The 13,380-nt window shown below is 39.0% G+C and overlaps 1 protein-coding gene across 5 annotated transcripts in view; it reads left to right on the top strand.

The window, feature by feature from the left end:
- myo1ea (myosin IEa) overlaps positions 1-12,617 on the top strand; it is a 46,351-nt gene extending 33,734 nt beyond the window's left edge. Inside the window, exons 16-29 of one of the 5 annotated variants that reach the window (XM_059530065.1) lie at positions 589-670; positions 840-946; positions 1,930-2,028; positions 2,613-2,757; positions 5,111-5,225; positions 7,475-7,644; positions 7,795-7,940; positions 8,711-8,857; positions 9,296-9,453; positions 9,552-9,641; positions 9,724-9,937; positions 10,104-10,136; positions 11,179-11,348; positions 11,812-12,617. In XM_059530065.1, the coding sequence (XP_059386048.1) occupies positions 589-670; positions 840-946; positions 1,930-2,028; positions 2,613-2,757; positions 5,111-5,225; positions 7,475-7,644; positions 7,795-7,940; positions 8,711-8,857; positions 9,296-9,453; positions 9,552-9,641; positions 9,724-9,937; positions 10,104-10,136; positions 11,179-11,348; positions 11,812-11,888 (1,753 nt within the window). In that variant the 3' untranslated portion in view covers positions 11,889-12,617. The remainder of the gene's footprint in view (positions 1-588; positions 671-839; positions 947-1,929; positions 2,029-2,612; positions 2,758-5,110; positions 5,226-7,474; positions 7,645-7,794; positions 7,941-8,710; positions 8,858-9,295; positions 9,454-9,551; positions 9,642-9,723; positions 9,938-10,103; positions 10,137-11,178; positions 11,349-11,811) is intronic. The other 4 variants (XM_059530068.1, XM_059530066.1, XM_059530067.1 and 1 more) reach the window with 4 other exon arrangements.
- Positions 12,618-13,380: the final 763 nt, after the last annotated feature.

Here is a 13,380-nt window from a genome sequence, read left to right as displayed (position 1 = left end):
CAGCTGCTTGTAACAGACTCTCAGAGCGCTTGACGATCGTATTATATGTAAATCATGGCTATAATCAGGCCAGCTGAAGGGCCCACACTAGAAGTGTGCAGGAGATTATCATTGTTTCGCCTCTCTCTCTCTCTCTCTCTCGAGGGAGTAGGAGTAGTCTTGTAGAGCGTGCCTGTCCCTCTTATGTGCTCCTGGGCCTCTTTTGGGCCCCAATCGCCATCTGTGCAAGCCGTCTCCTCCCGCAGGCCTTTGTGAAGCCTTCTGGGGGTCTGCTTTCAGACTGCATTCAGACACGTGGTGTCATGTGTATTTATCTGCACCGCACACACACACACACACAGAGTTTGCAGGGTAACTTTCTTTGCACCAGCCAGCAGGTCCTATACACAGAACAGAAGAAAGAGAAATCTTGAATTCACTGACAAAGCAGGGCTTCTTGTCTATCTGCACAGGTGAAATCAAGTGACCCTGGTCTGCAGCAGAGAGACACGACTCTGTCTGTTAAACTCTCTATTTTGCTTCTGCTCTATTTGTCCCTCTTTCTGCCAACTCCAAATTATTCCTTTCTGGTTTGATTCTTTTTATTAGACCTTTCATCCGTGCCCTGTTCCCAGAAAACCTTAATGCTGAGAAAAAAGGCAGACCCACTACTGCAGGGAGTAAAATCAAGGTGAGCTGGTGAGATTCTTTTCAGATCTTTGAACCTCTATAGGTTCTATCGGTTTCTACTCATAAACTAAACTGATAACCACTTTTCACATATTCTGTGTAGACTGTATGTGTGTAACTCTGTAAGGTTTTTTAGCTCTTTCACATCCTCTTTCATTTTGCAATGACAGAAACAAGCCAACGATTTGGTGAGCACCCTGATGAAATGTACACCTCACTATATCCGCTGTATCAAACCCAATGAGACCAAGAAATCTAAAGACTGGGAGGAGAGCAGGTGAGAGTCCACGGTCACGGCAAAGTTGAATTCTTACTTCCTGAACATTATTAATGGGACTATTGATTAGCATTATTATTAAAGTAATACATTTCATGAAAGTGGCCATTATTAATGTTACGGCAAAGAAAAATCAATGCTTTGAGAGCAAAACAGTAGCTTCTGCCTTTAATGCGCCATCTGAGCTCGTCTTTCATTAGTTTTAACATTTCCGGGGAAAATCGCAGAGAAAAATCTAAGCTTTACTCTAGTCTCCAGTTTCACACGATTCTTCAAAAATCATACAAGTATGCTGAAGTGATGCTCTAGAATCATTTATAGTTATTAAAACAGTTTGCTGCTTAAAGTTTTTGTGTAAACCTTTTTGTTTTGTATTTTGAAATGTATTCACCTGTTTTTGATCAATTTAATGTATCCTTGATGAATTAAAGTATTCATTTCTTTTTAAAAAAAATGCTAAAATGCTAAATTTTTGAAGAGTATTGTAAATCAAAATGGAACACTACAAAGCAAATTAGCAATAAAAGGATTCTAATTTTATTTCTCAGCATGGGTGTCCTTTTTCCCGACAGTTCTTTCCCCTTTTTTGTTTTGTTTGTTTGTTTGCTTACTTTTCCTGCCTTTTTCCTCTTTTACCACAGTGTTTTTGGTATGAAACATGGAATGAAATGTTCTGATCCGGTGCATGTATTGTTGAGACTCTAATGGTCTTCCTGTTATGAGGGTTTGTGAGCATGGTTCATGTTAGGCAGTATAATTAGCACTCAGTTTCATTCTCAGGATGTGTGTCCAAAAGATTTGCATTTATTTAGTCATTTATTTTGGGAAGACTGATGGAGAAACTAGCAGAAATGCCTTATTTGTTTATAAAATTGCAACAGGCTGAGAAGAATTTCTGTAAAGGGGCTTTCTGAGTTGTAGCTGTAAATATTAACCTTCTTTCCTTCCTTCCTTCCATTCAATCTGTCTCTCTCTCTCTCTAGAGTGAAGCACCAGGTGGAGTATCTGGGTCTGAAGGAGAATATAAGAGTAAGGCGTGCCGGCTATGCCTACAGAAGAATCTTCCGCAAGTTTTTGAACAGGTAAAGACCGTTTCAAATTCATCCTCAAAGCCTGACAGGAAGCTCTTCAGAGAACATCATGGAATGAGAGCATATGGTCACTTCTGGCATTACAACTTCGTCATCCAGTGAGAAGACACCACACTTTCATAAGAAACCGATTCAAAAAGAGAAAGAAGAGAGATTTCCAAGTGTATGTTAGGGCATTTTCATGTTGATTAATTTTGGTTCATCTTTTGTTCTGGGCCAATAGTTGGGGAGTTTCCTTTGTGCATTCTTCATATCAGTGTGAACAAACGTCATTGTGTTATTTTAAGTGTGTAATACCTCCATTATGACACCAATTATTTTGCATGCTTCATAAGGTTATTCACTTTTTACATAAATGTTAAAACCTGAATCATCCTTTGGTGTGTTAATATTAAAAGTAACTTTTTTTACTCCACCCTGCCAGTGTTTATCTTGAGCACACACACTTCATGCGGTTTATTTACACAGGACTCCACTCTTAGAAGACTAAAAGCACTTCGTACTGTAACATGAATGAAAAATGCATACTTTACTCAAATATATGATATCATTTTCCAAATGATGATCTCTCTCAGGTATGCCATTTTGACAAAGGAGTCATGGCCCACGTGGCGTGGGGAAGAGAAGCAGGGTGTGCTGCATCTCCTGCGCTCCGTAAACATGGACCAAGACCAGTATCAGCTCGGACATACCAAAATCTTCATCAAAGCTCCTGAGTCGGTAAGACCCGAAAAGATTGCACAACTTCAACTGAAATCTTTCAGCAACAAAATATGGTACCAAGTCTTTTAAATAAAGGTAAAGTTATCTCAACAAATAGTACATTTAAAATAAAACATCGGATACACTGTGGTGTGCAACAAGATACACCAGGAACAGCTGGGAAAAAACTGCAGCATGTAGAACATTGCTTCTTGCTTTGGTCTAGATTTAACATTTCAGTTGTACTGTAATGGCAAGAGAGTGGTGAATTGTAAAAGTCAGCGTTTGTCTCGCAGACATCAGCTCAGCTCATAGTGGTGATGAATAGTGGGCTGGACCCACGTCAGCACTGTTGGGTCAACATTACTCTGGATCTGATACACAACTGCAGTGCTGTGGTAAAGCTGCTTATGTTATGTCCAAGACAGCTTTGCTTTTTTTTTTTTTTTTTTTCACTTTAATTTTTTTGGGGGGGGGTTACTTATGAAAGCACTGCTTGTGGATGTGCTGTGATCTCACTGTTGACATTTAAATGTACAGGCGTATACATAGACCAGAATAAGGCTCTGTGGCTAAGCATGAATGCAGCAGATTATCCAGAGATGTGTGCCTTTGGCATATAGGTGTTAAATTGTAGCCTTTTCTATGTGTGTGTGTGTGTGTGTGTGTGGGAGAGCCAAGATTTGAGCTGGCCATCCTCTCAAAACACAACTCCTTGTGAGATAAGGTGCTGACACAGAGTAATTAATTAATGACTACAAGAATTTCTTTCTGGAAGAGAGAGAGAGTGCATGCATGTAGTAGTCACTTAACCAAATAACTCTTTGATCCTTCTGAGAGCTGATGAAGTCTTACAGTGTTTGCATGAGACATCCTAACAGTTTGATAAGGTAAATCTCACCAACAACTGTCAAAAAATGTCTAGGCCAGATTTTAGCAAAAATAAAACACATTATTTGCATTGTGGTCGTTATTTTGATTTACATTATTACTTCGTACACTATTGTGCAAAGGTTTTGGGGTCGGTAAGAATTTTTTTAATGCTTTTTAAAAAGAAAACGAAAAAAGCTTCTTATCCTCACCCAGGGTATATTTGATAAAAAAATTATATTTAAATAAATCTCTAGTAAATCTGTAATATTGTGATATATTGTTATGTTAAGTTGCTGTTAAACATAGCTATTTTATATTTGAATATATTTAAAAACATCATTTATTCTTGTGATTACAACTTATTTTTACATTAAAAAAAAGTTGGGCTACTTATGGTTTTTGTGGAAACCACAATACTTTTTTTCAGGAGTCTTTGATGAACAGTTAAAAAGGTTTTTTTTTTTTAAAGACATCTTTTCTAACACTACAAATGTACAAAATTCACTTTTGATCAATTTAATGCATTATTAATAAATCTAAGTATTAATATATACTGACCTCAAACCTTTGTACGGGGATGTACATGCTGGACAGATTATTGTAAGCAGGGATGCACAATATATTTGGGCATATAAAATTATTTATTTTAGTTTACTTTCATACAAATCACATACAAAGTGGAATAATTAGTATAGATGTGTTGTTTATAATAAAGCGTTAAGCCCCAAGAAGCCGTGGTTTACAGTAAATTTATAACAGCTAAGGGGCGTTGTTCGGCATTATTACAGTTATTTGCCAAAACACTAGACTGTTTATCAATGGGAGGTCTGTGGATGTGTGTTAGTTTGTGTGTGGGGTGGGAGACAAAGAAGGATTTCATAGCCTTGGCTCATAATTTCTTGTCCTGTGCCAGCGGTTTGTGTGTGTGTGTGTGTGTGTGTGTGTGTGTGTGTGTGTGTGTGTGTGTGTGTGTGTGTGTGTGTGTGTGAGAGAGAGAGAGAGAGAGAGGGAAAGAGAGAGAGAGAGAGAGAGTCAGTGCCAGGCCTTTGTGATAATGATAGGATCTGATGTTTAGTCTATAGTGCAACAGAGCTGTGACAATGTGCAATGGTTTCTGAGGACATACAGAGAAGCTGCACAGTGCTCAAAGCATTATAGGATGACCACAGGACACTTTGAACAGCTGCTTTACTGAGAAAGAGAAATATGAAAACTGAGATCAAAAGAAAAGAAACTGCTGTATGACGAGGACAAACCGAACCCACTTTGTGTCATAATGGGACTGGTAAATACAGCTCTAATGAAGAGTGACCTTTAGTGTAATGGACAGGTTTACACAGCTCTATTCACTATTGTTATGTGAACCATTAGACGTTAAGTCAAAAGCAGTCTGATTTCAGAACATAATTCGTTTGGTTTGATTAAAACTGATACCTGATGAATTTGTGAGCCCTTTTATTGATTCTTTTAAACAGCCTGCATTATATTCTGTTCTCAGCTCTTCCTGCTGGAGGAGACAAGAGAGCGCAAATTCGACGGTTATGCCAGAACCATTCAGACGGCCTGGAGGAAATATTGTGCACGCAAGAAATATGTTCAAATGAGAGAGGAGGGTGAGTTTAATGCTCAGATGATTTGTTTGAGTGAGTCTACATACAAGCACCAGCATACAAAAACAAACACATTATGAGATGGTAGAACATGGTAGATTGTGTCACAGTTAAAAGGGGAATTCAGTGGTTTTTCCAGCATGTTTTTGGAGTCTGACCTCAACTGCTGCTTTCAGCTGAATTATTGTCATTATGTTTAAAAGTAATAATAGACACACAAAAGACAAAATTACTCCCACCTTGTCTGGGTGATCATATTTGGGGCTTTTTTTTCTGTAACAATGTAATTTCCTCCACATATTAGAATGGAAATTTGATGTAAATTAAATATTTAAAAAAATTGCAATACAATTTTTTATTCTGCTAATTATATACCTTTCCTATTTTATATAACATCCCATTTTATTTTATATAACCTATCACTTACAACCCGAATTCCGGAAAAGTTGGGACGTTTTTTAAATTTTAATAAAATGAAAACTAAAGGAATTTCAAATCACATGAGCCAATATTTTATTCACAATAGAACATAGATAACATAGCAAATGTTTAAACTGAGACATTTTACACTTTTATCCACTTAATTAGCTCATTTAAAATTTAATGCCTGCTACAGGTCTCAAAAAAGTTGGCACGGGGGCAACAAATGGCTAAAAAAGCAAGCAGTTTTGAAAAGATTCAGCTGGGAGAACATCTAGTGATTAATTAAGTTAATTGATATCAGGTCTGTAACATGATTAGCTATAAAAGCTTTGTCTTAGAGAAGCAGAGTCTCTCAGAAGTAAAGATGGGCAGAGGCTCTCCAATCTGTGAAAGACTGCGTAAAAAAATTGTGGAAAACTTTAAAAACAATGTTCCTCAGCGTCAAATTGCAAAGGCTTTGCAAATCTCATCATCTACAGTGCATAACATCATCAAAAGATTCAGAGAAACTGGAGAAATCTCTGTGCGTAAGGGACAAGGCCGGAGACCTTTATTGGATGCCCGTGGTCTTCGGGCTCTCAGACGACGCTGCATCACTCATCGGCATGATTGTGTCAATGACATTACTAAATGGGCCCAGGAATACTTTCAGAAACCACTGTCGGTAAACACAATCCGCCGTGCCATCAGCAGATGCCAACTGAAGCTCTATCATGCAAAAAGGAAGCCATATGTGAACATGGTCCAGAAGCGCCGTCGTGTCCTGTGGGCCAAGGCTCATTTAAAATGGACTATTTCAAAGTGGAATAGTGTTTTATGGTCAGACGAGTCCAAATTTGACATTCTTGTTGGAAATCATGGACGCCGTGTCCTCCGGGCTAAAGAGGAGGGAGACCTTCCAGCATGTTATCAGCGTTCAGTTCAAAAGCCAGCATCTCTGATGGTATGGGGGTGCATAAGTGCATACGGTATGGGCAGCTTGCATGTTTTGGAAGGCTCTGTGAATGCTGAAAGGTATATAAAGGTTTTAGAGCAACATATGCTTCCCTCCAAACAACGTCTATTTCAGGGAAGGCCTTGTTTATTTCAGCAGGACAATGCAAAACCACATACTGCAGCTATAACAACAGCATGGCTTCGTCGTAGAAGAGTCCGGGTGCTAACCTGGCCTGCCTGCAGTCCAGATCTTTCACCTATAGAGAACATTTGGCGCATCATTAAACGAAAAATACGTCAAAGACGACCACGAACTCTTCAGCAGCTGGAAATCTATATAAGGCAAGAATGGGACCAAATTCCAACAGCAAAACTCCAGCAACTCATAGCCTCAATGCCCAGACGTCTTCAAACTGTTTTGAAAAGAAAAGGAGATGCTACACCATGGTAAACATGCCCCGTCCCAACTATTTTGAGACCTGTAGCAGAAATCAAAATTGAAATGAGCTCATTTTGTGCATAAAATTGTAAACTTTCTCAGTTTAAACATTTGCTATGTTATCTATGTTCTATTGTGAATAAAATATTGGCTCATGTGATTTGAAAGTCTTTTAGTTTTCATTTTATTAAAATTTAAAAAACGTCCCAACTTTTCCGGAATTCGGGTTGTACAATTAATCATTTTCACAGTTCTTGTATCAAAATCGCTGCTTGATTGGAAATTGGATGCTCAAAAAATTTCATTTACAAATGACACTCACTTTTTATATTTTCCTTGTTTTCACGTCTGGATTTATTTTCAGGCATACTCTTCTGAGGTCTCATCTTTTGTACATGGTTTAAGAGCTAAAGCTTTGAAAATAACCCTTAGCACTGATTTGATCCTCTTCCAGCCTCTGATCTGCTGCTGAACAGGAAGGAGAGAAGAAGGCACAGCTTGAACAGGAACTTTGTGGGTGATTACATAGGTATGGATGACCGGCCCGAGCTCAGGCAGTTTGTGGGCAAAAGGGAGAAGATCGATTTTGCAGACAAAGTCAACAAATTCGACAGGCGGTTTAAGGTGAGGTTACCAAAATTAGCACACAGCTGTGCCCAGTACAGTTTCTGTGGCTCAGCGACTAAGATTCAGTCTTTGACTTCTTAGCAAACAGGTCAAATTTCGCCTAGATGACATGCATGAGTGTCTAAAACTGTGCTTCTATCTGTTCAGAGCATCAAGAGAGACCTGATCCTCACCCCTAAATCTGTCTACCTGATTGGAAGAGAAAAGGTGAAGCAAGGGCCAGAGAAAGGGATGGTGAAAGAGGTCCTGAAGCGCAAAATTGACGTAGAGAAGATAACGGCTGTTTCTCTAAGGTACGTCAGGGCACATGCTCAGTCAGTTCATTTAACTCATTGGCAAGCTACAACAAAACTTAATACATTTTCAATCATTTAATAGGAACTGTAAAAACTGAGCAACAAGGAGGCTGCCAAATGGGCTGCAACTTCCCTCCCATATGTAAAACGGAGCCTGTATGCAATACCAAAATCCCTTGCATATCCATCTGCAGATTTATAGGCGTAAAGACATCAAAGGTCCAGTCTGTTTGTTAGAGCCGTCGTCTGCCCTGTGTTACTTGACACATGTTGAATCGAGGTCTGCGATATACAAAGCTTGGGTCTCTTAAAACATTTATAGTTCTTTTAGTGTTCGCTGGTAAGGATCAAACATCCAGAACTCTCTCAAAGGAACATAACCTAGATTACAGATCTAACATATAAGGACCCAGGCCGAGGTACCAGCCCCCTACAATCTCGCATATTCCCGTTTTGGAGTTGGGGGTTGTCAATAATGTGAACCAGGTGTTGCTGGGAAGGGAGAGTACACCCTGTAAAAAACTCATTAGAAAGGACTTTAGTTTATTGGGTGAAGCAGGGGATCTCTGCATGTGTCCCAGACATGGAAACTTCAACAGTCACCATATCATTTGCTTTTTTTTTTGTGACCCGACAACCTTTGAGTCTGGGGAAACCCCCAAAAGCACCTCAACACGTGTAACCTGTAATAAAAGACCATCTCATGTTGAATGAATGAACAAATGTGCATATTTCAGATCTTGAAAAGACATGTGTCTCCCATACAGCACAATGCAGGACGACTTCATGATCCTGCACGAGGAGGAGTATGACAGCCTGCTGGAGTGTGTATTCAAGACAGAGTTCATCAGTTTGCTGGCACGCCGATACGAAGAGAGAACACAGAAAAAACTACCTCTCAAATTTAGCACCTTGTAGGTTGAATTATATTTAAGTTATAGCAAAGCCATGACTTCATTCTTGAAGTCATTTTTTGTTTTTTGAAAATAAAAAGCGGTTTTGTTTACCAAGGCTGTATGTATTTGATCAAAAATGCAGTAAAAAAAAAAGCTATATTTTGAAAAATTTGTAAAATTTTCATTGATGAATGGAAAATTCACAAGAACAGCATTTATGGAAATCTTTTGTTACATTATAAAGGCCTTTGCTGTCACTCTTGATCAATTTAATTCAGCCTTACTGAATTGTGAATGTAAATGTTTTTGTTTCAGTTGTTTTCAATTATAAATATTTGAATAACCAAAATGTATATATTTTATTATTTAATGCAATAACATTTCTAAATAGCTGAAGTGTCTGAATACTTCTTGTGGCCACTCTGCACTAATGAATGATTGTGACTGGACCTGCAGGCTGGAAATTAAACTGAAGAAGGAAAGATGGGGACCCTGGAATGCTGGAGGGTCCAGACAGGTGCAGTTCATCCAAGGTCAAGGGGACGTAGCTGTGCTGCGACCCTCAAATAAAATGCTGCAGGTCAGCATTGGACCTGGTCTGCCCAAAAACTCACGTGAGTGATGACTTGTGTTGTGTGTCATCTAATATTATTTAATTCAGTGTTATTTTTCATCCATGCTGGACCTCATACACCCAAATTCAATCCTTCAGGTCCTACTAAGGAGGGCGTCACTCAAAGCCGTCCCAACATGTCCAGGACGCACCACCACACCCCATCACGAGTCGCACCCGGGCCTCCAGGTACAGTACTTTTCCTAACCTTTCTCATTACCTCAGTCAATATGCATTTGTTCAGAAGATTTTAAGCTTGTATGATCCTCAGCAGTTGCTCACCAGAACGGAGGGCTGAAGAATGCAAATCACGCGGCCAATCAGAGAAACTCGCAACATCACAGCAGTCAGAGGCCCACATCTGGAAACGCGGCCCGTCCCTTTTTGCCTACTAATGTCAGTCAGCTCAAGGACAGAGGCAGCAGACAGGCACCCCAGCAAACCAATCTGGATTTCCTCAGAGTACCAGACCAAGGGGCTGCAGGGTGAGAGCACACAGCATATACACACACACACACTTTTACTGAATATAAGGTAAAAATTTTTCTGATTGCTAGAAGCATAGCTGGAGCTCAACTACTAGACTTTATCCATGCAAACAAAATAGTGATCTGCATTTGAACGTAACATGCATGTATCTCTTTACCATAGCAGAAATCGACAACCGTCTGACAATGGAGGAATGTGAGTCTGAGCATGTGTGTAGTTTCTGTTAGGTGGCAGTGGTTGTGGTTTATTTGAATAGCGATAGACCAACCCCAGAGATGCCCAACTTCAAAGACTATCACATTTATCACATTTAATAAATTAAAAATCGTTTTACACTACTGTTCAAAAGTTTAGCTGCGGTAATATTTGGAATACGCTCTCCAATGATGCATTTATTTGATAAAAAAAGGATATTGTGGAATATTATTACAGTTTACAATTACTGTTTTCTTTTTCAAAAATATTTTCCAATTTAATTTATTCCTGTGATGGCCATTACTCCTGTCTTCAGTGTCACATGACAAAGATTGGTTCTAGAAACATTTATTATTATCAATATTGAAAATGATTTTGAAGCTTAATTGTTTTTGTGGAAATCATGATAAAAGAGCAGTATTAGTTGAAATAAAATTTCTGTGTAACAATCCGAGTACTTACTTACACTTGTGATCAAAGTAATGTATTTAAAAATAATAAATAAAAAAAAAATTACTGATCTCAAACTTTTGAATGGTAGTGTGTTACTGAATAGACTTCAGATTGTGAATACATATATGAGAGACTGGCTTTTCCTTGAACTTCAACAAGGTTAAGGACTTTGGGTTGGGCATTTTCTAACATTTTCTCTGTTGTAGTCATGATGCGGGTCAACTCGGACGCATCATGATGTTTGAAGGGCTAACAAATGACCCTTCATCGCAACAGCTGAAAAACAAAAGAAAAACAAAAAAACAATTCTGGGCTTAAAAGTGAGGTGGAGGATCAACTGAATGAAGTCTATTTGGAAACTCATACCGACAGTGCCACTATATAAATGTGAATCTGTCGCCACCTAGTGGGGAACACATGAACTAACACCACAAAATCAGACCTCTAACCCTCTCAGAGCAGCTGTATGGTGCTTCCAGAGCCTAGTTGACTACCCTCACTTGTAGAAGCATGTTCATGTGGTCGCTGCAGTGTTAGGATTGTCACATGTAACTCCATCAGTTAATGTCCTCTGTGATATTTTTCCAAGGGCCCACAGACAGTCTACAAACAGGCCCACTCCAGGAGGTGGCCGTCCCAAACCAGCCCCCAAGCCGAAGCCCCAGGTGCCTCAGTGTAAAGCTCTTTATGCCTACGATGCCCAAGACACAGATGAGCTAAGCTTCAACGCAGACGACATTATTGACATCATTAAGGAAGGTGAGAGGGTACAAAATGCTTGTTTTACATAATACAGTAAATGGGGAAGTCGTGGCCTAATGGTTAGAGAGTCGGACTCCCAATCGAAAGGTTGTGAGTTTGAGTCCCGGGCCGGCAGGAATTGTGGGTGGGGGGAGTGCATGTACAGTTCTCTCTCCACCTTCAATACCACGACTTAGGTGCCCTTGAGCAAGGCATCGAACCCCCAACTGCTCCCCGGGCGCCGCAGCATAAATGGCTGCCCACTGCTCCGGGTGTGTGCTCACAGTGTGTGTGTGTGTTCACTGCTCTGTGTGTGTGTGTGCATTTCGGATGGGTTAAATGCAGAGCACAAATTCTGAGTATGGGTCACTATACTTGGCTGAATGTCACTTCACTTTATTCTTATTATGTTTTAATGTGGCAGAATGTATTTTTGATATCTGTTATTTATGTAATTTTGATATCTGTCCATTATGTCTAGATGCCTCTGGATGGTGGACAGGGAGGCTGAGAGGTAAACAAGGCCTTTTCCCAAACAACTACGTGGCTAAGATCTAACCTCTTCTGCGTTTAATGAGGGCGCAGACTTGTTAGATAAAGAAGGACAAAAAAAGCAAAGAAACCTGAGGTAATGAAGGAAGGAGCGAGGTGTGCCTCGAAAGCTCTGCGTTCTGGTGCCACGGACACTTGAGGCCACGCGGGCAGACGCCGGTCGGACACAAAACTTTCCTCCAGGGCGCTGAATACTGAACTGTCCCTGTGAGCACTGATCAAACTATTTATTGTATTTATATAATAGCTTTCTACAGTTTATTTCCGCTGTGGTTTGTTCATCTGTCATTGATATTTAAGGTGATCTTAATTCACTTGAAGAGATGAAGTAGCCATTTTATGTGGGAACAGGCTTTTTTATTTTGCTTTTGAAATGGATCAGTTTTATGTGTAAATTAAGGTGCTTGCCTTTTAGAGTCACCTGCTGTTCATGATTTTTATTTTATTTTATTCTTTCCAGTTTCTTGAAGTCATGTCCAGATCAATGGTTTTAGTGGGGAATGTTTTGCTGCTAAGGACCGTTTTATATGTTATTGCTTTTCACCTTGTAATTAACAGAAACCCAAATGTATAAAATGCACTACGGCTCTTGAAAACCATGGTTTGTATGCTTTTGAAGTTCATAATCTCAGAACAATGCTGAATGAATCGTTAAGTTAAAGACGCAGATTGTTGGGTAAAGCTGTCTACATTTAAACTACAGTGGTATTCCAATGCATTAAAGACACACAATCAGCACATTGTTACTGTATAGTTACAAAATATTATATCAGTATGACAATACACAAATGTACTGGTCAGCTCATCCACACAAACATTCACTAAAGTGCTGGTCGGTGGAGAATCAGAGGCTGGATCCATGAATGTCTTAAAAAGAAGGTCTTAATTTCTTAAGGCCTTAAGAAGAATCTTAATTTTTGGTACTTAAGACAACTTGGAGGTTTTCCTTCTATTAAGTTATTTATGGTGACTTGTAAGAACATTCCTTTGAAGAACTTTAATTCATAAAAAGTATTTTGAAAATACATTTAAGTAACTGAAAATTATTGAAAATGGTTTTATTCTTAAAGTAATAGTTCACCTAAAAATTAAAATTCTGTCATTAATTACTCACCCTCAGGTCGTTCCAAAACCACAAGACCTTCATTCATCTTTTGATAAAATCTGAGAGCTTTCTGACTCTCCATAGACAGCAATTTAACTACCATGTTCAAAGCCCATAAAAGTAGAAAAGACTTCATTAAAATAGTTCATGTGACATCAGTGGTTGAACTATAATTCTACGACAATACTTTTTGTGTGCAAAGAAAACAAAAATAATGACTTTATTCAACAATTCCATTGTGGTACTTTTGTGAAAGTCGGCAGACAGTAAAACTGAGTTTTTTTTTTTCCCTTTGCACAAAAAAAGTATTCTCGTAGATTCATAACATTACGGATGAACCACTGATGTCACATGGACTGTTTAAATATTGTCCTGACTACGCTTCTGTTACTT

This window comes from Carassius carassius, chromosome 3 (genome assembly GCF_963082965.1).
Source record: "Carassius carassius chromosome 3, fCarCar2.1, whole genome shotgun sequence".
NCBI classification, from domain to species: domain Eukaryota; kingdom Metazoa; phylum Chordata; class Actinopteri; order Cypriniformes; family Cyprinidae; genus Carassius; species Carassius carassius.
The sequence above is the reverse complement of the archived record's forward strand: the minus strand, read 5'-3'. Positions and strand labels throughout refer to the sequence as shown.